General features: G+C 37.5%; 1 protein-coding gene across 4 annotated transcripts in view; it reads right to left on the minus strand.

Annotated features, from left to right (window-relative positions):
* Nucleotides 1-26663, minus strand: part of zfpm2a (zinc finger protein, FOG family member 2a) — a 202840-nt gene that overhangs the window by 59178 nt on the left and 116999 nt on the right. For all 4 annotated transcript variants that reach the window (XM_067410679.1, XM_067410659.1, XM_067410651.1 and 1 more), the window contains one exon: nucleotides 11317-11428. In XM_067410679.1, the coding sequence (XP_067266780.1) occupies nucleotides 11317-11428 (112 nt within the window). The remainder of the gene's footprint in view (nucleotides 1-11316; nucleotides 11429-26663) is intronic.

Here is a 26663-nt window from a genome sequence, read left to right on the forward strand (position 1 = left end):
TCCATATAACTCCTTCGGGGAAGGATATGGCTTCCGCAGCGTTCCTTATCGCATGTAAGGCTACGCTTCCCAGCGTTATCCAATTGTCGCACTGAGTGGGTTTTGGGAACAACAGTGATCGACCCTCTCTGCGTGAGCCTGGTCCCACCGTCCTTAGGCAAGGGGGTTCAGGTGGCTCACGACAGAGCGCTGGAAGAGGGCAGCCCCTGTGGCGCTTTGGTAGGGATTCCTATTCGTCGGTCTGTCCGACGTACGTCGAACGTGACCGACTGAATGGGAACGTCTCGGTTACATAGGTAACCCTCGTTCCCTGAAGGAGGGAACGGAGACGTACGTCCCGTCGCCACAGGCGTTGTCCTGCTGATGCTGCCGCCTGCTGGGTTCGGCTCCTCAGCGAAAACCTGAAGATGCAACGCACCTGCTGCTCGTTATATACCCGCGCTGCGAGGCGAGCAGCTGATGCATATGATTGCATGCCAATGTGCATTGGCTCGTTTAGTTACACTCGAAGTAGATTGGCCTCTCTAGCGAGATTCCTATTCGTCGGTCTGTCCGACGTACGTCTCCGTTCCCTCCTTCAGGGAACGAGGGTTACCTATGTAACCGAGACGTTATCCTACTGCTCATAAAACATTCACTATATTGGGCTTAAGAGATATAACCAGTTTAATACGGAGAGGATCTCAAGCTGACTAGCTGAAGATGCTACTGTAGCTATACCCATTAATAGACACAGTACTTCAATGAAAATAAATCCCAGCACAGCACTACAAAAACCATAATGAAATGACCCTTCAAAATATAAAATGCTTTAGCATGAACAATAAAATAAAATACCAATAAAAAGCCATCTCGTGTCGCTTTTACATTTCAAATCCCTCAGTTCTCGCCATCTTCGAAAAGCCAAGACAATGTTGATTCTTGTTTTATTAAAAGCTTTGTCACGTTCTTTTTTTGCTAGCAGACTCTCCCTTTTGATTGGTTTTGCCAATCCAATCAAATCCCAAAGGATCCAATCAAGTCCTGCGACTCCTGCCCTACATATTTTACTGGTTCAATATCCATTTCACTCAGAAATATGTCACCTTACTTTGGTAAAATAGGTTGTGAAATCTGCCTCATGTTGATTTTATTTCTGTAATTGTTACCATATAATCAACCTAAAAAATGATAGTTCACCCAAAAATGGAAATTATCCCATGATTTCCTCACCCTCTTCTAGGTGTATATGTCTATCTTCTTCAGATTAACACAACTGAAGATATATTTAAAAAAAAAATCCTTGCTCTTCCAAGCTTTATAATGGTAGTGAAGGGGGGGGGGGGGGGACTAGATTTTGAAGCCCAAAAAAATTCAACCATCCATTATAAGAAATAATCCATACGGCTCCAGGGGGATAATAAAGGCCTTCTGAAGCAAGGCGATTTTTTTTTGGTAAAAAAATATCCATATTTAAAACTTAATAAATTCAAATAACTAGCTTCCGGCATATGACCGTAGGCACACTACGCAAGCCTACTCACACCAAATGAGTAACCAGTGATGCAATGTATGATGTAGGAGTAGACGTAAGCCTCTCGTGGTCCAAACAAACAAGGCTTGGCAACTCAAGCTCATCTTCTCTTATATTGAAATCCTTTGACATTTCTCTTTAAAGTTTCTCATTTTAGACTTCTAATTCATGACCAGTGTTTTGTTTTGCTCTATCCTCTGTGCCTCCGTGTTCGTCATCGTGTCATGCGTCGGGTCAGAGGTTACTCTTCCACTGCAAATTGATGCGCACAGGCGTCTGCCGGAAGCTAGTTATTAAAGTTAATAAAGTTTTAAATATGGACATTTTTCTTACAAAAACACATCACTTCACTTCAGTAGGCATTTATTAACCCCCTGGAGCCATATTGAATACTTTTATGATAGATGGATGCATTTTTTGGCTTCAAAATGTGCCCCCCCATTCACAACCATTATAAAGCTTGGAAGGATATTTTTAAATATATCTCAGATTGTGTTTGTCTGAAAGAAGATATATACACCATCATATACAGTCATATACACCTAGGATGGCTTGAGGGTGAGTTAATCATTGGATAATTTTCATTTTTGGGTGAACTATCCCTTTAAATCAAATGTTTCTTTATCCATGAATAAAGCCATTTTAATGCCTGACTTTTAAATGGTCAATTTGTTCTATTCGTTTCTGAGACTTCAGAGGGTTCAAGAGCTTATAAGGCAAAAATAATATGTAGGCTCTTTCAGGAGAGTAATTTTCCATTCAATTATTCTATAGTTAAACACTCACAGATATGTCAACGACTCTTTTTCAAGTGCTCCTTGTTGATTATGCTGTAAGAATGTATGATGATGTTCATAATCACATTAGCTTTCGGTTCTTAATCGTTTGGTGATAAGTGCTCCATTCTGCCCATGTGTAAAGATACTCGAGTCCAAACTTAAAATCAACACACAGGAAAGCTTGTAAATCCACTTATGCTGATGTCCAAAGGCGCAAGATAGATAATCACAATAATGTGCTTAAACATGGTGAAAAATGTCTGCAGATGGAAAAATAGCTACCGCGTGGGTGGATTTTACCGATTTAGAAACGAGAAATGAGCATCATGGTACATATAGATCAAGTGTGAAGAATCTCAGCACACAAAACAAGAATTGTCACCCCACTGTACACAAAGAAGAAATAAACATGAAAATATAGTCACTCTTTCTACTGTAGACATCTATTTTACTGAGCTTTGTAGCCCCATCATCTCACATGCATGAAGTATCAAGGAAATATGTGTCCTGAGAAATCACACCTATCTCTGTGACAGCAGAGAAAAAAAAAAAAAAAAGAAAGAAAAAAAAAGTCAAGAGAGCGCAATTTTGTAGCCAATCAGAAATCTAGCAAATCAGAGATCGCTCTCGGCCTGTCAATCATTCTGGAGGGATGGTGTGTGGTTAAATGTATATATATATATATATATATATATATATATATATATATATATATATATATATATATATATATATATATATATATATATATATATATATTATTTATTTTTTTTTTTTTTTTTTTTTACAGTTATGATAATATCATATAATTTTATATAACATATTAATTTTTTCTTTCTTTTTATTTTTGGGGTGATATATGGCCAGAGCATTCTTACAGCATGTTTTTATTCTATATTATTTAAGTAGCCTCAATGAAGAGCTCAGTGAAACAGATGCTTTGCAATAATCTACTGATGTATTGTGGGATACAGGAAGTGGATTGTTTACTGTCTCTTGAAGGCTCTGCTCCAGACAGTGTTAAAGCTCAGCTCTCACATTGACACCGAGATCTGTCTGCCCTCTGGAAATCGATGCACGGGCATTTCTCAACATCGATTATACAATTATGCAGGTTAAATCATCAAGCCCACACACACTCTTACAAGAGAGGACGTGTGTGAGCACTCTTGAAACACACACACACACACACACACACACACACACACACACACACACACACACACACACACACACACACACACACACACACACACACACACACATTCACTCACTCCAGGTGCAGGTACTTCATGAGCTGATTAGAAATGCCACGGGGGAGTTGAACATCACTCTTAGCAGCTCCAGAGCTACACAATTGAATCATAATTAATAGTAGCAGCAGGAGGTTGTGATCCACACACACTCTCTCACACACAGCACCACTAAAGCTGTACATACTGACAAATTATGCAGAGTGAAACACAGCAGTGTCACTAAAGCCTTCTACTTAAAGAACCAGTATTTCATATTTGAACATACACCATGCTAGTACCATGTTTTTCCATTTACCATAGTATTACCATGTTTATGAATATGCACCATGGTAATATCATGCTGTTTTGAACAGGCAACATGGTAATACCATTTTTTTTTTTTTTATAGTATTATAGTATTTAGTATTATCCTGTTTATATTATTATTATTATTTTAATTATTTTACCATAAAAACATGTTTTTCCAAATATGTGCTACAGTAATATCATGCTTTTTTGAATATGTACCATGGTAGTACAATGATTTTTAATTACCATAGTATTGTTTTTGAATACCATGTTTATTTTGAATATGCATTATGGTAATACCATGTTTTTTAAAGTTTTAAATACCATGCTTATTTCTATTATTTTTTTTTTTTCATATGCACTATAGTATTACCATGTTTTTAATTTACCATGTTTTTTGGTTTGGTATATATGGTTATATTCAAATGGAACATGAATATGGTAATGATGACTCAATACTATTTTATATATCAAAGTACCAAGCTACTGAGTCATCATTGTGCCATAGTACTCACTCTCACTTCCATAGGCTGAAAACAGCAGCTGCAATGACGATATTTTAATTTTCAATCATCCTGTTACTAGTCATAAAATGTTAAAGTTTGTCAAATATAATATGTCAATGTTCAACACGATTCCCTTTGTTGCCTCTGGTCTCAGTACAATGACATTGTATTGTTTAAGCACACTTTATGTCCAATAAATGTCTATGTTTGTGTGTATGTGTGTGTGTGCTCAACTTAAAATTATGCAACTCTCTCCCAGTCTCTCTCTCTCTGACCGTCTGTTCTTGCAGCCTGGCTCACTGCAATCAATTATTGTTACGGTAGAATCATTAATAATTTCCTAATGAAAATGATTCTGTTGATCTCTGTTGTATTTTAATTAAACATAATTACGCTGGCGCTCAGAGCTGTGGTGGGGACCCCTTCAGGGTACAACCCAGTTTTAACACCCTGATAATGAAATTTTACATTGTGTGCAGTTGTTTGGTTATTATGCGTCGCAGTATTTTCCGCTGTTCAAAGATAAGAGATAATAACCCTGGCACCTCCGTGTGCTTTGCCTCCGTGCCTTTCAAAGAGGAAGATGAAATGAAAACAATTTAATGGCCTTAACAGTTTAAAACATGACAGCATTTGTCTTTTGTGCCGTTCCAAACTCAGCTGGCATGTGTCCGTCTTCTAGTGCTTTATTGTCAGCGTGAAACCCCTCACCCAGCGCTGCGCTTACACAAAGACATGCACGCAAATGGAGATAAATATACGTTTGAAGGTTTGGTTTGTACAGTGATGAAACGGTTCGCTGCCTATTAGGGTTGGGAATCGAGAATGGGTTCTTATTCAGAACCGGTTCCAAAAAAATATGGCAACCGAATCACATTAGGTTATGATAATTCTTCCTAGTGTTTTTTGCACCACTGCAAAATAAATCATATTTAGATGAATGTTATATGGCAGAAATTGGTGCCAATAATTAATAAAAAGATATTACATGCAATGACGGTGTTAGTGGGCCTGCCTCCCATGCCAGAAACGGTGGTTCAAATCCCGCTCAGAGCGAATGGAGTAGGACCATTTCATTAGGAGGCCAGGGGAGTAAGGTTTACACATACAGCTCTACCTAAACCTCGCTCAAATCCGGGTCATGGCACCAAATGTAACCCATCCGATTCTAGTCACCTCGCTCTGAACGGGATTCAAACCAGCGTCTCCGGCATGTGAGGCAGGCGTACAAACAAGGACACTAAAGGCCGCAGTCTCTAGTGTCAGTGGCTAGAGCACGACTCTTGAGGCCAGTGGAGTGAGGTTTACACACACAGCTCTTACTAGCTTGCCTCTGTTACACTCACACCACTAAACCTTGCTCCCATCTGAGTCATGACACCAAATGTAACCCCTCAATTTCTACTCAGCCCAATCTGAGTGGGATTCAAACTTTCGGCATGGCATGATTCAAAAAGTTTCTGGCATGGGAGGCGGGCACGCTAACAAGGACCACAGCCGCCAGTCACCAGCTAAAGACCACAGCCGCCAGTCACTATAGTGCGCCTCATGAGGCCGGGGGAGTGAGCTTGCCTCCGTCACACAAACTCATGAGTTATCAGTTTAATTACTTTTGTTTAGAACTTTTGTTAAAGGTAAGACACCACAGGTGAATAAGTAAAAAAGATGATGATATCATCATACATCATACATTAATCACAGTCCATTAATACGATTGTTTTGTATTACAAGTTTTCTGAAATGTTATGTATAATATGCAAATGAGACATTATCTAATTAAATATGCACACATTTGCATGCATTTCTATAACAGAAAACTAAACATTGGATAAAGCCAGTTTCAAAATTCTTGTTTCATATGACAAATTAGAAAATTTTGTCAATGCAGGAGAAAAAAAAAAAAAATCACAATTTTATAAACCCTTCTGAATAAACCTTCAGAATAATGAAAAGAATAAAACTGGTAAGTTTGGTGTATTTAAGTGTTACGAAAGTGGAGATTTCTGCATGAGAAAAAACTCATTCGGAGAAAACGGGCTTTTAAAGTATTTTAACTGAAATCTGCAGATGAAAATCGATAAAACGTAATAAAAAATAATGTGTATTTTTTGGATGCTTTCTTTCCACTAGTGTGAAAGAAGGCATGTTATGGAAGCAAAATAGCACAAAATCTCAAAATTGACCAGTGCATGAAAAAAAACGAAGGTTTTGCCTGTAGAGTCTTGCCTCAATATATAAATTATGACTAATTATTTGGAGGGTTCTTTCTTCAGAGGTAATAAAAGAATAATTGGAATCATTAAAGAATCAGTGAAATCATTGAAGAACTGGTAGTGGAATCAGGATCTTAACCAGAATCTTTTAGCTCTTTATGATTCCCATCCCAAGTGCTTTCCATCCGAGAGAGAAGATGAGAGACAGAAGATTATGAAAGAAAAGGCAGGAGGTCAAGGCAGCGATGGAGGTCAAGGTAACATGTCTCTGCTCTGACTCTGTCACAGCAAATGCACAATAGAGACGTGTGGAGGAGAATCAGATGGAGAGGAATTACAGAATATGAGCCGCACAAAGACACAGTGAATTAGTCCAGTTCTGCAGTCTATGAGCTTATGTAAAACGCTCTCGTTACACTGGTCAATTTCCACACGCACAATGGCCAAATTTCCCCCTCGACTCCTCTGACACGCTCTATCTGACTGTTCCTGCTTTTAAGAGGCTTAGAGGAAAAATTTAGGTGACCTTTAAATAATCAGACACACTAGAGCAGAATATCTGTGGTCCAAATGTACAAGAGCTCAACTGTCTGGTGCCAAATTTCAAAAGAATAAATTTGATTTTGAGTGTCATTTCAGCGTCTGACAGGCACATTAACTTCTTAACAACACATATAAGTTACGTAAACAATAACATTGGCTTCAAGAAAAAATAAATGTCATATTTGCAACAATTCAAAGCTTTCTCAGTCAATTTATTCACAAAGAGCCAGACTTTTAATTCTCACTATAGATCTGGCCAATGTTCCACCCACTTACAAAGAAACAGACCATCTAAATGACATGCAAATCAACCAATCACAGTTCATTTTGTTTTTGCATGCTGTTTACAAGGAGGTTTATCTAAAATAGTTGATTCGTCAAGCAGAAATATCTGTAGACTTTGTAACGTTCATTCAAAAGTACCAAGTAGACCAAAAATATCACAATTATGAAGTTCTTGCACAGGTCAATCCTGAAACCCCACGATCATCTACATTCGGAAATGGCAATAAACATTTAATTTGAGCTAAAACTGAGAAATAACAAGGAAAAAGATGAGGCAGTAAAAGATGGAGTATAATAAGACAAGTGTTTGCTAACAGTTTTGTTGACCCTAGTTTCCCTGATTATTCTCGATGTGCTATTTTCAGTGAGAGTCCTCCATCGGTCGCTCGGAGCTGCCCGCAGGGAATCAAACACGCCCAACAGGCCTGAATATAATAAATTAAACTAAGGATTGTGGGATTTCTGAAGCAACCACACAATTACCGTCTTTACCATGTGTGTCTGTTCATAGAAAGTGTTTTAGTGCAGTGAGGGGTGGTGTTGTGTACATAGACTGGACTGTGAACATTCAAGGCCTTGAGAGAACGCTGATGCAACTATTCGCAATAAAATGTAAATACATTTTTGCTGTATCCTAAACAAGGATGTCGGCCAACAGGAAAAATGTGCATTATTTTCTTCCTCGTCAGAGTCGCATCGTTTTTTTTATTTTATTTTTTTTACATACTTATTCATTTTACCCCTCACTTTTGGCTAATACTTACAAATAAATAAATACATATTTTCATGTTATGGCAGAATATGATAAATGGTATTAAATTATGTTAATATTTTATATTTAATTTCTAAATAAATAAATAAATGCTACAAGTGAATTTAGGCATCATTACAAATGCACAATATGAAAGTTCACCATTTATTTTGAGATTTGCTAAATATACATTAGATGACACCAAAGATGGTATAAATGTAACACTAGGAGAAACTGAGCATGCATTTACAATTAAATAACCAGTCAGACCAATCGACATCTAGAACTGTAACTGTTTGCTAAAATACAGTCCAGAAGAGCTGAATCAGTGACCTCGCAGTTGAATCGTTCTCTCTCGCTAATAAATAAGAAGGCAGAGAAGAAATTATAGAGACTTAACACAACACTCCAGAAATCCTGTTATTAGCCTTTTTGTTTCCCATATTCAGTCTCCTGGCAAAAAGATTAGATGATTTTAAAAGAACTGCATAATCTTCTTTAACAGCTTATCAAAACTTTAATGATTTGCTGATAAAGCGCACAAATGAAGGCGCTGGTAAAGAGGATCAGCCCCCCAGTGCAGTGCAGTGATTAGAAGATGAGAGCTGGGAAACGAAAAATCCCACGTCTGCCTCATGTTCACTTTGAAAGGGAAGAAACTCTGTTTCAGCGCAGAGGAGAGTCATAATCATCCAAAAAACATTCGGCTAAATGAGAGCTCTTACTCTGGAATCCTTGTACTTTGCTTATTTACTTATTTATACATGCATCTCAGTGTAATATGGCCATCAAAGCATGTGTTCATAAGGAACAACACTTCCAATTGTCAGGTCAGCAAGTTTCCTCTACACAAAACCATAGTTTCTACTAAAATATAATAGCAACTTCAATTATTAGTGTTGCTTGTTAGGCTAATAACTCAAACTAGCCAAATTACTAAATTAGCTAATACCACAGCTAAAAATATGAGAAGTGGTCTGCTATAAAGTTTCTAAGCAATTGGGCAAGAAAAAAATCTGTTGACTTACATTGAAGGACTCAAGCCACATATAGAGACCACCCACAACACCCAACTACCCGGCAACACCCTGACAACCATGCAGAACACTCTAGCAACCATACAGCAATGCTCTGGCAAACCCCCCCCCCCCCCCCCCCCCCCCCCCCAAAGAGGCCTTTAAACAGAATGACATATTTTACTCTGAATATCCAGTTGTTTCAACAATAAAATTGCGATAACTTGCTATTAGCCACTACCACATCATCAAAAATAAAAATTAAATAAAAAAATACAATGACAGAAAGCAGTCTCTGAAAGCTACTTATGGTATTCCCATTTATATTTGTCAACCCAGGCTCATACGTGCCTCTATCTACATTTTTGCAAAACTGCAAAAAAAAACAAAAAACATACCTATACATTAGAACTGCACGATTAATCGTTAAAAGATCGCAATCTTGATTCAAACATCCACTTGATCTCGTTCCTAAATGACAACGATTCACCTTTGTCTATTAAACCTGACAAAATCACACCGGAAAAGACAGAGAAAGCAGTTGTCATGTATAGGTATGAAACAGCTTCACAAACAATCTTTTCAACCACCCAGTATCGATATTTCTGTTTCAAAAAATATTCATATTATCACAGAAGAACTGGGATAAAAGTTTATAGTTTGGATAAAAACACTAATGTCTACGAAAGCAATCAAAATAGAGGAAATCACCTTTTGAATTCAAATAACGGTTGTTTTGATTACATTGTTACGTCACCAGGTAGTGACAAAGTGACTGTTAAAAATGTATTTGTCATTGTCACAGAGATTTGTTGAAAAAATTCTGCTTCATCGAGTAATGAAACAAGTGAAGTATTTATGAGTGAGTCACTGAATCATTCATTCAAACCAAATTTTTCAAAAAAAATCATTCAGATTCATTAAACATTTTAAATAGACTGTAGCAATTAACATTAAGTCAGAACCTCTAGTAAATTACATTATTTTGTTTACTTGTCTGCTCAGAATCATGGGAGAATTGTGATCCCTGTTTGAAATAAAAAAAAAAAAAAAATCATGATTCTCAATTTATCCAGAATTGTGCAGCTCTACTTTACATACAGTTCACTGCCGGTTCCAGCTCAATTGAACAACTTTTATTCATGTTAACACAAATTATGATTACAGGGGCAAATTATCACTTCATAAAGGCTTATTTTCACACAGTTCCTTGCACAATATATATGTTATGATCTCAAAATACTTGTAATACATTTTGAGGTTCGCATCACATTACCAGCTCCAAACTTGCTCGGTAGCTCAACTGGTACAGAATTACACTTGTGATGTGGAGCATTGGTTATGAGTCCCGTTAGTCCCAACACTCAACAAAAGAGCTCAAAGACTTGTAGAAACAAACCAGCATGGCATGGTTGCTTCAGCAAATGCATTTTTACCTCATGTTTGCTCAATAGAGCATTAACCTTTTAGCGCCACTCACTGGATATTTAATTTCCAAAATGCCACAATATGTACAGTACATCAAGCAACATAGTAAAAAAGTTGCCAGATTCATGTTCATCTTTGGATAAAACTGACCATGCTTTTACTGAATATCTCCACAGGCATGTATTTCCCTGGGTTGGAATTTATTTTGAATTTACAGTAATAACAACTGTATAAATGATTCTGATGGAAACAAATAGGGTTAGCATTGTAGGAGTTGTAACATGCTGCTAGCTGCGTGTGTGAAGTTTAGACAGCATGTATGGGTTATTAAATCTTAATGTTGCATTTGAAGCCCAGATGATTCGCTACATGTGCAGTTTGCTGCATGAAGAAACACGTGCGTATCCTTCACGTCTGTCTTAGGACCATCCGCTGTTGACAAGCATTTGCAAATATGGAAAATAATGTCAACAAAGCAAATGTCAGCGACTGACATTTGTCAAAGCAAAATCACAATGACCTGTGACCCTACGACCTTACATTACAAATCGCAATGCTAATAGATCTAAGAGACACGGGAACCAAAGCCACACTAAACATCTTTGAGCATGAGCTGTACACACACACACACACACACACACACACACAGGTCAAAAAGAAAGAAAGAAAAGCGATGCAGATAGTGGAAGTGTGCGGTGCATGTGTGTTTGGCACGGGGCAGATAAAGCATCCTCTTACCTTTGCTGTAAACCACACAGTTGTTCTTGTTGTCGTCTGCTCCCTGCCAAGTCACATCCAGCAGCCACCTGGGGCCTGCGTTCAGCACCAGTGGGACGTGCGGCTTCGTCTTCTGCAGAGGTGGAGATAACACACACATACACACAACAATCATTCGTTTATTTAGGGACAAGCTCATAATCACAAGGAACTTCATGATGTTCAACAGGGCTCGTCAATAAAGATCAGATTTTTACTTGCAGTTTCAACACAGAGAGTGTGACAATTTTGGGTCAGTTGATGGAGCTGACACTTGCTTTGCCACTAAACAATTTACATGCATCTTGCACATCATTTTTTGTTTTACAAATTTAAATGTTTGGTTTACTGTGATGTGTTCTACTAAAGCAATAAGCCCCAAACAGCCGTGGTTTACATTAATGTATAAATATATAACCAGTGTTGGGGGTAACGCATTACAAGTAACTTGAGTTATGTAATCAGATTACTTTTTCAAGTAACTAGTAAAGTAACATATTACTTTTCAATTCGCAACAAAATATCTAAGTTACTTTTTCACATTTATTGACTGACAGCTCCGCTGTACCCATGATGAGAGAAATAGACATCTGAAAGCTTTGTTTGAGCTGTGCCCTCTACTGTTCAGGCGAAAATATACATTTTCTTCAGCTTGAGGCTTATTCATTTTTACTTTTGGTGTGAAAGGGCCAAAACATTTGCCAAAAATAAAACTGTTTTTATTGTTATTAAAAAAAACGAACCAGCGAGCCCAGCCCAGGTGAGAAAAAGTAACGCAAAAGTAATGTAACGCATTACTTTTCATAAAAAGTAACTAATTAATGCAATTAGTTACTTTTTTAGGGAGTAACGCAATAATGTAATGGATTATTTTTAAAAGTAACTTTCCCCAACACTGTTTATAACAGCTAAGGGGCGTTGTTATGTACATCGCAGACCCCATTAGCTGTTATAATTCACTGTAAACCATGGCTTCATGGGGCTTATTGCTTTTATAAAATGGTTATTCCATATATACAAATATTAAAGCAAATATATGTATATATCGATCCAACTTTCATGAAGTAAAATCACTGAAAGCCTTTCTTCCACTGGAAAAAAAATAGTCTCTCAAAGACTTTTATTTTGAAAGGACCGATACTGTTGTGAACACTAGTGCTGTCAGTGTCAGGGCACGGAAAACCCCTTAACTGTTAAAAGGACAAGATATCGCAGCTGACATTCAAACTATAATGCAGGTAATACAAGCTTCAGTGAAAAGTATCAATAAGAACAAACATTTGTTTACATTGCTAAGAATGGTTGCTAAGGGTACAGTGATACATAAAACCGCTAGGTGAAGCGGTCATAGCTGTGTTTTATCGTGAAAAAAAACACAGCTATTGACCAATCAGAATCAAGGACTGGTACTGTTTTATAAATTGTTGTTGCAAATTCTGCTGATTTGCCACAAAGACTATAATTTACTCAATATTATTTAGCTAACTAACATAGATGAGGTTTTGTCATCACAGGAATAAATTACATTTTAAATACTCAAATATTCAAACAGCTATTTCAAATTGTAATATTACTTCACAATATTTAATGTTTCACTGTATTTTCGATCAAATCAGTGCAGCGAAACTTTTGACATCGGTGTAAATCATCACGATTTGCAACAAAAACTATTAATACATCATAGAAATCCAAATGTTTTAAATTTCTGCAAAGTGTAAAAACAGTAAGTAGTGACAAAGTGGCTTATTAGACTTGATTTAACATCCTTCAGTAAAAATAAATGAATAAAACACAAAAGTGAACCTTTTTAGGACAGGCAAAAGAATAATATGACCGGTCTCTCCTGTGGATGAGGGGAGGAGAATTCTGTGATATATACGTGATGAGAACTGACACTGAAACTCAGACATTTTCTAGAGTTTAATGGTGTTTTCAGTATCAATAACCCAACCCCGCAGCCCAGTGTCCTCGCATTTTACTCCAAAGAGTGTGGAATTATCAGCCCGAATTTTTCCCAACGATCCAGTTTCTGATCTCTCCGATTACAGCCTGATCTCAGGTGCCTGGGAATTGCAAAAAGAATGCGAGCGGCTTTCGGCGAGCGTTCAGGACTGAACTTTGGCCACATTGTGCCTCCCTATCGCCACCATCTCACTATTTCCTGCAACAGGCCGAGAAGAATTTAAAGAATCAGTATCCATTTCAAAGGCCGATTGAGGTTAAGTTTTATAATGCTCCGGCAAATTATTCCGAATGTGTAACGTCATTTTTCTTTTCTGGCCGGGGTCGAAATGCACAGCTTCGAGTTCTATCTATAAGGTGAAAGCAGTAAGATAGAGAAAAGCTACTAAAATGCACTCGCACCCTTTTGTGGAGAAAGAGCCACTGCTGGTGCTTGGCTGTTCACTATGCCAATTTTTTTTTTTTCTATTTCATTTTTCAAATGGCTTTTTTTAAAGGGCAATGAAAGCTCACTCCGAGGCAGGATTGGTAGAGATCTTGGACAGCTGTTACAGTAGCCCATTACTGGCAGGCAAAATGTCTGTCTTTCTAGGCCATTAGACGTGACGCCCCAGGCACACCTTCATTAGAGTGCAGCAGAAATAGTTTAGCTAAGTGAAAATGGGCTGGAGTCACTCTCAGGCAGCTCACGTGACATCATTTCCTTTCCTGAGTCTACATTGCATGTGCGGGGCTGTTGCGATTTGCTCCTGCAAAGTATGCATTCACAACAGATGCATTCAGAACACTCTCAAACTATCTGACAAAAGGAAGTGTTGCTCATTTAAGTATCAATTTTCTCTCTTTTCTCCTTTAATTCTTTAGTGGAAACAAAGAAAAGCATAGACACAGTATATATATAAAATTAATGTGGGTAGCAAATAAGATTATTTGGTCTGAAAAGAATTTGTTGAGAAATATTTGAGTTCAAATTGAGATTTCTGAATTTTAATTGCAAACTTTGCTGTCTTGGAAATGTGAACACAATCTGAGACAAAAAATCAATGGTGTAAAAATAATTTTCTCCCTGAAATTGCTATTAAATTTCACAAATAATTACAAAGATATGGTAAGTAACGCATTGAATTTTTGAAGAAGATAGAATAAAATAGTATTTTCTTGAAATCGTACACCAATGTTTTATTTACAGCTTTGAATAATAATTTACAGTGTAGAACAAAAGAGATACTTGTGAAATTACAAGGATATTTTGTCAAGAGAAGCAAAAAAGTCTCCATTAAAGAGATCTCATTTGTGTTTTTTTATGATTTGTATCCATTTGCTCTCAATAACTTAGGAGAAACAATCAAGATATATATATATATATATATATATATATATATATATATATATATATATATATATATATATATATATATATACACTTTTTTTTTTTTTTTTTTTTATATAGTTATGGTTGATTATTTATCAAACTAGGCAAAATCTTGTCTTAAAGGGTGTTTTGACCCTCACCTGGCAGTCTCACCCACCTGGACGTCTACGTGGGCGTCTTTCTCCACACTGGCAGTGAGACAAAAACCCTCGGTCATTTAACGCAGCTCCCGTTTCACATCTCAAATTAGCCATACAATAAAGTCTTATATCCGGGCTGACCTGAAAATTTTACAGGCCTGTCAAAGAGCACCGCAGACCGTCTGATTGTTGCCACGACAACTATCTAAAATGAGAATCAGATTAACCCTTTCTCTGATCCCCACCGTCTGGAGTCATCTCTTATTCAGAAGCAAAGGTCCGCCCTGTCTGTCTCTCTCTCTCAAGGCCCAGAGGTTCCTCAGGAAAAGCAGCTAATGATGCAATTCATGGAAAAAATGGCCATACATGTACATTTTTTAAAATGTAGATGTGTATCATGTGACTAAAATCCTGTTATTTATCAATATTTTTCATAAACTATAGAGCTGCAGTACTGCATACTGTACAATATACACTGCTTTTTTAAAACTATATGCATAGGTAGATGTTTCAAACAGTAGTATTTCAAAATACATGACATGATGTGAATTAATTCAGTTTGGCTCGGTTATCATCTCTGATATTATTTTAGAGATTAGAGAGAGTTTATTGTCATTCCAGCCATATACAGTGCAGTGCAGTGTACATAAATTACAGTAACATTAAGCACACTATGAGTAATACAATTACATCACTGTAAACAATACACTGTATACTGGTTCCAAGTGGTAATTTTATATCGGAGTTTCTATTTACACTAAGGGCAAAAAGCGTCCCTTGTTGGCAAATGCTATTTACACTATCTCCACCCACCAATGTCTGTTTGGGCCACTCAAGTAAAAAAAAAAAAAAAAAGACGCATGTAATTCAATGTTTTCAGTGGTGCAGCAGTACAGAGTAAGAACTGAACTGGCTTTTAACGCGATCCGCCTTTTGCAGAGCTCCTTCTTCTCCATTTTCCCATCACAAATCACATCAGAAAGGCCTATATTTTCAATAAAAATGAAAAAAGAAGTTATAAAAGTGGAAATAAAATGCCTAACGAGTGTTTAAAAAGTATTAAAAGTATTTGTTTGGTAGGTGTAGGGAGGGGTTTATTCTCCCAATAAGGCATTCTATTTAATAATTTTAATAAATATAATCAATTACACTCTATGATATTATTGCATACTGTTGTACAAAAATACAAAAATACTATCTGCCAATATACGTAAAGTATACAGATAGCATCTACTTACTATTTACACTTATTGCAAAGAAATGCTACTTTTACATGGTGTAAATAGAATATATTGCTATTTTCAACTACTGTAAATAGCATATCACTAAGTAATGCTGATATTGTCACTTAACTTAAATAGAATATATCTCTATTTTCACTTAGTGTAATTAGCATCTAACGCTAAGAAAACATGCTATTTTCACTTAGTGTAAACAGCCACTGCCAATTTTATATACATTTCTTTCATGACAACTCTGAGTGTTTGGCATGGTAATTGATATGACAATGTTGACATGTTTGGTCTTGGTGGAATAGATCTGCTACACTGCTGCTGAAGAGCAAGTATGGGACATTCTACAGACAGTACATTCATGACATGCTGCTGTGAGCAAGTAAGACATGCTGCTGTACAAGCATACATGAATTACCCGTAGCAGATCTATACAGGTGGAGCTGGGGAAGGTGGAGGGTTTCTGAAAGTGCAATTTTGTATAAAAATATCTTCAAGAGTCAGAAAATTGCAATTAATCAGTCACACAGCATTGCGGCATACAGTATGCTCTGGTTGTATACTGTATATTTAGGCAAATGTGTTTTTTTCACTCATGTACAGTATTATAGAAATACATAATATTTGCCACATTTCCATACTGTGCACAGTATAAATATGTTTACTGTGCTATTCTGAATGTACTCAGAGTTGATCTTTCATAGACATATGCGTCTAAACTGATTTATTTGTTTCAAAAATATACAACGCAGTCTGTGATTGTAGTACTATGATGATTTTAAGACATCTGAATATCAAAGAGAGAGTCTAAATGTGCTGCATTATGTTCGAATGAACAATCCAAGTTGAATATAATTAAGTTAAACACAAAACAGGCTGCAAATGAGCACACAAGTACTGTAATAAAACAGTAGATGATGTTTTGGAATCTCATGTCGATGTACAAGTGAAGCGAAAGTGTCTTATTTGCAGACAGATGCTGAGGTGACGCTTGATTTAAGACCTTCACCGGAGGCGCTGTGTGTAAGTAACAGATCTCTAGTCTCACTCTACTGGTTTGCAATCTCTCTCTCTCCATGTGTAAGAGATACAGTGACCAAAACAGTGTAGTCAGCGAGCGAGTGATTACAAACTGATGCTCCAAATTCGCTATAAAATGAAAATCAATATTTCCACAAGTTGCAGGAACATAAAAGATAACCTTCATTGATTTTTTCACGACTTAGGCCTGTGTGATAAAATCTAATATAAATTTTCAGCTGGTCGGATTTGGATCAGAGCAGGGAAGCAGGGGCTGCCGATAAGTTCCTCGCTAACATCCCTCAGAGTTGGCTTTTTTCCCCCCTTCCTCTTCCTTCTCTTTTTTCCTCCCCTTTTTCTCTCCTCCACCTCTTTCCGAGCCGAGGCTGTACTATTTATAATTGGCCTGGTACGAGCGAAAGCTTCTATCGGGAATCAGCTCTAATTTTTATTACGGAGCAGCTAAAGCCTGTTCCAGATAATTTGGAAATTTCAGGGGGAATTGTGATGGAGCTGATGGCAGTGGCGCGGAAGCCCGCAGAAAAGAGCTAACCTGTAATAGCCTGTGTGGCGGCAGCTGATTAAATGTTGCCATAGATGAAAGACCCGCCATCGCCGCAATAAATTAACCAATCACACAAATCCCAAGTCGCCGCTAATCCGGCCTTGATACCCTGATCCTCTGATCAGCTGAAGGAGGTGAAGGGAAGAAAGTGGCTGGTGACACTGTGAGCCACCCTGACTCCAGGCCTATGTGTAAACAACGGGCTAATGATAGCGGTGCTGACCGCTGCCACGGTCCCCAACGCGCTCCAGCCCGCCTCACGGCTCATGGGGCCACCAGAAATCCCAGTGTCCACGCTATGCACTCTTCATTTCATCAAACTGCACAGGAAGAGATTAAAAGCATGTTATAGCTTTGATTTTAAGCCTTTAAATCTACCGAAATCATTTCATTCTTTTGGTGGGAAGTGTGGGAAATAAAAATCGAATTCAGCATGAGAACTATGGTTACATATGGATTTGTCAGATCCACCTCCTCATGATAAACACTCCGTATCTGAAGTTAAGGATATCTCAAAGATTAAGGTAGATTATTATTATTATTATTATAAAACAAGAAAATATGCATTTATCAAATTCTATGTAATACATTATGATGTTTTGCAGTACATTTATATGTATCAGACCAACTTTCTGGTTGCAACCAATGAATTATTAAATATATAACATTGAAAATGAAAATGTTATGTGTATACAAAATGTGTTTAAAAAAAGTAATACATTTTAAAGACCAGAAATTATAGTCAAATCATTAAAAAAAAAAAAAAAAAAAAAAAAAAAAAAAAAAAAAAAAACACAAATTAGAAAAAAAAGGAATATATATAATTTATTTATAAATAAAGAAATAAATAAAACCAAAGCTAAAGATAATTACCAAGTAGAAAAAAATAAGGACAATGCAGGCAATTTAAAATTAATCATTATTTTTAATTAAATAAATAGCTTTATTTCTTAGATTTAGGTCCTTAAATATCTGCATTTTAATACATTTTTCATATTTTAAAATGTAGAGATTCAAGGACATAAATAAATTAAAAACTGATCAAATTGTTTTAGTCTGAAAGGAAATCCTGTAGCTTGAACAGTCAAGCATGTCACTTGCAACACCAAGGTCATAGGTTAAATATCTAAAGAATGCATGAATTGTATACCTTTAATGTAATGCAAGTCGCTTTGGATAAAAGTGTCTGGCAAACACATAAATGACAGATTTTCTTTTTCAAACGACCCATTCAGAACCTTCATTTCTGCATGTATAACCTATGACACCTATAACACACACACACACACACACACACACACACACACACACACACTGTAGTCACAGCACATTTTCACTGGAGCCCCCCCGCCCCCATATGAATATATGAATGCCATATGTCAGGCTGACATGTGCGAGGGTTCGAGGCAGAGGTGAAGGCTGAAGGTGAGGATAACAGGACCGGACCTGCTCTAAGACTCTGTTTACAACATAACGCACCCTCGATATGGCGACTTCAATTAGTTGTTCACCATGATGAAACAAATTGCATGTGGTCAACTGGAAATTTCATTAAGGCAGATTTTCCTGCAGCTCTCGTTATCTCCGTGTATTAATATTTCCTCAGGCTTGCTGGACGGCTGAGTTGCGGGGGACATTTTTTCCCCTTCCACGCAGCAAACGTCCAAATCCCCTTCACACGCATCCACACGAAATTATGGATTCTCTAAAAATAAACCCTGATGTTTCTCCTTTTCATGTGCTGTTTGATAAACTAAATAAAGCCCCCTATTTTTTTTTTCAAAATCACTATCTAGCCCAGAAAATATATTCCCATGTCTGTCATCCGTTCCAGCCTGCTCTTTTTAAATGGCAGTGGTTTCATCGCCTAAAATGAAAAGATACCTCCTCCTTGGTGCCGTCTTTGCTTCTTCTTCTTTTTTTTTTTTCTTGAGCGAGCATCTGCTATTGGGAGGCTAAATAACGGAAATATGCAAAAAGAGAAATTGCACGCTAATTCCCTTTGGAGATAGATCTTGGCGCCTGCCCTGTCATAAATCAGAGAATTTCGATATGAAATGAGGCAAGCTGCTCTAATCATTTCTGCATTTCAAATTGGATCACTGGCTCAATCGCTTGGCTTTTAAACTGCTTGCCTAAGAGCAAATGTGAGGTGGGAGATAATGGGGAAGAAATCTCAGCCCGCGTGCCGTAGTTAGTTTACTGCTTGAGTGCAAAAGAATGCTTTCAGCCCCCCTCCTCCTCCTCCCCTCTCTGCGGCTTTCTCTTTTCAACTTTGTTAAATTGACTTTTTCGTTTGAAATCGATTAAATTGAGAATCACTCCGGCTCTACCAATCTTTTAAGGAACACCCATTGAGGTTCGTTCGGGCCTATCATTTTGCACTGTTCGTCGTTGCTATAGGAACCATGCATATTTATTCAAAATCACCTTGCTTTAAAACATAGTTTGACTGTTCAGTGCTGATTTCATCGCAATCTTTTCTGAAGACAGAAATGTGTCCTATTTACCTTGTAAACAACGGCTGACAAAGATTAAAATGGCTTTTAATCGAGATTGCGAACAACAGCGAATGAACATGACATGCAGTGCAGTGTGTTTTGTATAAATGCGCCGCTGTCATTTCTCGTTTTCTTTGACACATCGCATTTTGCTGCCATTAAATGTCCATTTCCTGATCTTGAACATCTGATTGGTTATCTTACCTGCAAAAACTCAGCTGATGAATTAAAAAAAGAGGGCTAGATGCTAGCCAGTGTCTTGTATTGGACTTGGACTACGTGTTTTGAAGCGTCAAGCACAGAAAGGTTTCAGCTCTAATGCCATCTGGTTTAATGAGCACTTAGCCTCCAGGACAGGAGCTCTTCCTGTCACTGTTTCTCTCCTCCAGGGCTGAATCGTACAGTCAGAGGGCTGCTGGGGACTTCATTAGCACATGCACCCGGCGATATACTGTGATGGGCCAGATTTATAATGGTACAATTTAAAAGAAATGTTCACCCATAAATGAAAAAAAAAAAGTTCACCCATAAATGAACATGCTGTCATCATGTACTCACCCACATGTCTTTCTAAACCTGCTGGTTTTTGTGTGGAACCTGAAAGGAGAGTTTTTGAAGGACCTTTACAAAGCTCTTTTCCTAAAAGAGCTCAATTTGATTTTATAGTCTTACATTTATCACTGAAAATCACTAAAGAATATAGTGTCACAGCAGCATTATGGCAGGTTTAAACATCATTTATGAATTAATGCAAAATGGGGAATGATATTTTAGAACTGTGAGGTAGGGGAATATTTTAATATTTATTTTTTCAATAAAACATTATGTCAGGTTGTTCCTAACAAAAAGCTTGTTTGCATAACTTCAGAATAGTACAATAAGTCTGTACCTACTTTGATAGTACTTTTATAGTGTGTTTTTTGTCATTTTTGAAGCTTTGAAGCCAAATCCACCATAGCTTTAGGGGGTCTGTTAAAACTCAATGGGCTCAGGGGAGGCAAGAGAGGCGTAGACTCCTGCTGTAACTTAACCTGCTTGTGACGCTGTTGGACAGTCTTAATTTAGAAAAACAAGTGATTTATACACTTTTGAATGTCATATTTTGTAATATTTGCATTTTTTTTATGTTTGTAATATGGTTTATTTTCTCATCCAATTTTTTGAGGAGGCACTGCCTCCCTTGCCTCCTCTAAGGAAACACCCCTTATATACTGTATATGGTTAGGAGCGCCAAAGTCACGTGTTTTCAGCAGTTTGATGGTTTGATACGTGATCCAAATCACTGATTCGACTCAAAATATTCATAATGCTCCAAAGCAAAGTTTTTTTTTTTTTTTTTTTTTTTTTGGTGCACAAAAAATATTCTTGTCTCTTTATAATATTAAGGTAGAACCACTGTACTCACATGAACGGATTTAAATATGTTTTTAGTACCTTCATGGATCTTGAGAGAGGACATACCATTGCTGTCTATGCAGGCCTCGCTGTGCCATCGGATTTAATCAAAAATATCTTAATTTGTGTTATGAAGATGAACGAAGGTCTTACGGGTGTAGAACGACATGACGGTGAGTAATAAATTACATTACTTTCATTTTTGGGTGAACTAACCATTTAAGCAAAACATTATTGTTATTGTGTAGATGCAACAATACTGGTCGTGCACTAATTAGACTAAAACTACAATGAATAAAAACATCCACACAACACAGCCTGAACAAATTCAAGCAGACTTGAAAGCAAACAAAGGTAGAGTGTTCGACTGCCTGACTTGTGTGAAGTTGAATGCACTTTGCGCATAACTCACATGCATATTATTTGAAAAGGACATGGCGATGCTGAATTCATAATGTTTGCTTTGCATTGTAATAATGTCTAGGAGGCAGAGGAACATGCCCTGCTCTTGTGCTCAGATTTGGCTTGTGAAATGATGTGCCTTCCCATAGATCCCCCTATTTCAATTTGAATTTCCACTTTGAATCCAATTGCTGGCTTCTTTGATCTTTGCATGCAACTTGCTGACGACTCCTACAGCAAAAGCTTGCTATTGGGCCAATAACAAGGGGTTCTCTGTACGTCCCATACACCTGTACAGATATCTGCATGCCTGGAGGCCCGGGGAGGCAGGTGGCATCTGCCAGACAACCAATCCCACGGAAACGTCACTGCATCGCGCAGATTCCTCTCATCGTTAGATGCATTCTATGCAGAGAATAAAAGCTACCCCGTCAGATGTGATACAACCTCTGAAAACTAGAAACAACCACAGTGAATGTGGGTGAAGAAAATGAGGTAGCAACCATTTGCATAATCTTCTAGGGCAGCATTAAAGTGCTACATGATTTGAGATGGGGTCTTCGTACAAACCTATTCTCGATATTGAGTCATAGGTAAATAAATAAGAGTGAACTCACCCCCTCCGAAAGCATTAGGCGTGAACTCTCTTATCTCGGCTCACCAACCATTAAAGCGAGGGTTTGCGGGGCTGCGTATGCTCTTTGTTACCCAATTAGTTTACTGACGACCCCCGTGGTCTAATTTTCCTGTTTTGACAGGCTCGTACACCCTCGCCTAATGTGCTAGACCACCGGGACAGACGGCCAGACGCTGTCCAGACTTCTGCAGCCTCTATCAAGCGTTTCTATCTCACAAAAGGCTTCTGTGATAGCGCACCAGATGACCGCTGCAAAAAATCTGTGATTTTCACACTGAATACTTTCATTTAGTGCTGCTCCTCCATCTGGACTGGTTTGATGAGCGTTTGTGTGACAAAAGACGAGAGGAGATGGGGAACTCGGCTGTGGCCTCTTGTCTACAGGAAGTAAGAGTAAGTTAGGGCAAGAGAATCAAGCAGAACCGGGCATTAAGTTTAACGTATGAGAACTCAAAAACAGAAGCTGTACTGGTGAACTGCTGATACAACAACTCATTTGCTAAAAGAGAGCCTAATTTGGCTCAAAGCTCATAACTAGACAATATATCACACGTTTATTCACTTGAAAGGCAATTTCAGAATCGATTGCCAAGACTGGCTTGTCGCACACTTCAAAATATGTGCATGTACGTGAAAGGATGGCCAACATCTCCTGGATTTCGCCACCAATTAACCATCTCCGCTTCACACGGTGGAATGTTGAATTCCAACAGGGGAATCGAGATTGCAAGTGAAAACTATTGTGGATTATCTCGGCTACTTTTCAAGGAAGTTGTTTCAATGTCCCACAAGTGGAGTCTTGACAGTGACAGATGGCAAAGCAGCTGGCATCGCTCAAACTCTTCTCCCTTGTGCTAGATTTTCCCCCTCAGTGTTCGCCGTGGATTCTGCCATGGCGTATTCCAACACCTTTGGCAAGACGTGGCGCAAACCGAGGGAGACAACACTGTGGACAAACTTATGTTGTTTCTTGCTAATTCAGATTTGAATGAGGTTATGCAAAATATCAAACTTCAGGGAGCTTTAGGCGGGCGTTAGTTTTTACTTCTTTAGAGACAAAAAAAAGAAAGAAAGAAAAAAAAAAACTTCCCAAAGCTAAACCACTGACGTCAATTCATATGTTAGCACTAGAAATTGCATTTGAAACAGCAACCTTTCAGACATAAGCCCTGAGCCTTAACCACTACACCACAATCTACTTCACTGAAATGACTATCATGGTGTCCCCAACAGTCTTCTTAACTAGCTTAACCAGCTTTCATGCTCATCAACTGCATTCATCAGCATCAAACCAACATTAACCAAGATCAAAGGGAGAAATATTTTAAATATCCATTTCAAATGTGCCAAGTTCCTAGTAACATAACATTAAAAGGGGTCCTTGCTTATGATTTAGTTCAAAGTTCAATGCAAAGGGAGATATTTTCTTTTACAGAAATCGGCTGGTAGGGACTACAAACCTTACATAAACCCTGCCCACTGAGAACACACAACAAAGGGGGTGAGGCCATGTTATGCTGCTATTAGAGTAAGAGGAAGGGTTGTTGTAGTTGTAACTTCTTCCTGAGTCTCTCCATCAGTGTCTGACTCTGGTTTAAACAATGTAAGGCTGAACACCATTACTGACAATCCTCATTTTAGCTGTGTGAGATTGTCCAGCTTTGTTGTTGTTGACCAACTGAAGCTTGAGCTGTTAAAGCTCCGTCCTCTTCTGGAAAGCGGGCCGGAAGCAGCAGTTCATTTGCATTTAAAGGAACACATACAAAAAACGATGTGTTTTTGCTCACACCCAAATTGGGGCAAATTTGACAAGCTATAATAAAAGATCTGTGGGGTATTTTGAGCTGAAACTTCACAGACACATTCTGGGGACACCAGAGACTTATATTACATCTTGTGAAAAGGGCATAATAGGTCCTCTTTAAATATAAATCACTTAATATGCGTATCACTGTATCAAGTGGTGTAACTGTCAAATAAAAAATATGTTGTTTGGTGGCTAATGTTTCCCCTAACGCATTGAGAGTCTTAGCCGGTGTCAGCACTGCTTTGACGGCACTTTTGCTCTTGAGGACCTACCAAAAAATCTCACCAGCTCCTGTCAGTCGCTCGTGTGACTCATTAAGGGAAAATGAGCAACGAATCATGCCATGTTATCAATTTTATCCCTTTGTCCCCTACAGTAATAAAGTCATGAAAGGCTGTGCTTTAAAGTAATTTTATGCAAAAACAGTAATATGATAAAAGACATCAATTATAAAAAAAAAACTGAATAAATATAATTACAAATAAAAAAAAGAAATAAAATAATTTAATAATTATAATAATCAATTTTTTTTTAAAAGAATATAATAAAATAAAAATAAAAGGTTTTTTACAAGCATCATTGTGTTGCTTCCTCCTGATAAAATTAAAGTAATGCACAGCCTTGTGGCTTACTTTTTTATTTTAATCCTCTGAAATCTTCAAAATGCAGTGCAAGGTGCTTACGCTCAAATAAAATAAGGTATTCAGTTAGTTGCACAGCGACTGAAGGGAAAGAGCCCTTGTCAAATGACGTCTATGTGGATGTATCATTCACAAACTTGACACCATGAATTGTGACACGGTGTTTAACGGTGTCTTCGCCCTGATTGTGCTAAACTATGTAGCCATCACTTCAGTCACAAAGCGGTGGCCGCTTATCGCTTTCCCTCCATATCTGTTTGCCTGTTTGGGACATGCAGTGATGAAGAGGAGAAGGGGAAAATGTCAGGTTCACTTGTAGATCAAGTCGAGCATGTATTATCTCAGCTCTAGTCATCTGTGGCCCCAGCAGCCGCTGGCACTGTGAGGAGAGAACACACACACACACACCCCCTGTTTCCTGTCATAGAGCTGGAGACGGGCTGAGAGGATCCCTCAGAGAGAAAGAGAGAGGAAGTATAAATCCCAAACACCCCTCCACCGTGAGGTCGTGACCTCAGGTCCCCTGTATCCCCTCAGGCAGCACAGTCCAACTGTGTATTACAATAGATTCATTAGAAGGGAGAGATCAGACAAGAAATGGGCTTTGAGAGGATTCAGACAGGGTTCTCTTAGAGTTTAGAGCAGGGTTATATATATATATATATATATATATATATATATATATATAATGAATATTAAATATATATATATATATATATATATATATATATATAATGAATATTACATTATCAAAAGTATTATCAAAACTGAAAACATTATATAATTAGACACAAATCTGATAAATTAATATTTAAGTGATGAAAGGTGCATCAAACTTTATAAATTACTACTTGTGGAGCTTTCTGCAGGATAGTGATTACGTGATTAATAGTCATTTAAATCTGCTTAGTTTAATTTCACCACACTCAAACATTTCAATATATATATACAGGAACTTCAGACACATCAACATAACATACATGGCATATAATAATTACTGAAGTAAATATTCTTCAAAGAACCATCCTGATTGATTTTATTCCAAGCTTTTTAGGTTATCATCACTGAAAAGGACAAAAGCAAAAGGTCATGACAGATTCATATCAATTGCATTTAGACATGCTTTCACACGAAAAACAAATCATTCTTTGTGTATTTCCTATTTCTTTTGCTCATGAAAAACACATTTACTGATATATTAATTTATTGGTTTTTCAACTGGACCATTGTTCATTTACAAATGCACACAGCTATAGAAGATGACACAAAGAGCGCATCACCTTGGACTGCAGCTTTTACTTATTTCATTCATGTGGCATTATGAACACAGTCATTTGAATACAAGAATGCACTTTATGTTGGATTCTAGTACCTTGAAACTCTACAGCAGAGCACGTAATTGGTAAAGCTGCTGAATCAAAAGACATGAATGCTGGACCTCCTGTGTCTTTACTCCAGGGTATAATAACCCCTGATGCTTAGTTAGCAAGATTTATATTCATTAATGGGATATATTCAAATAAATATGACTGATGATGAAAGACTCCATGAAAAGAGACAAAATTTACATTCTTAATACACAAATCTGGTCGTATTGCGCTTATTCCAAAGACAAGAAACTTTGTCTTTGTAAACTTTTTTAAAAATGTTGTAAG

This window comes from Chanodichthys erythropterus, chromosome 2, assembly GCF_024489055.1.
Source record: "Chanodichthys erythropterus isolate Z2021 chromosome 2, ASM2448905v1, whole genome shotgun sequence".
NCBI classification, from domain to species: domain Eukaryota; kingdom Metazoa; phylum Chordata; class Actinopteri; order Cypriniformes; family Xenocyprididae; genus Chanodichthys; species Chanodichthys erythropterus.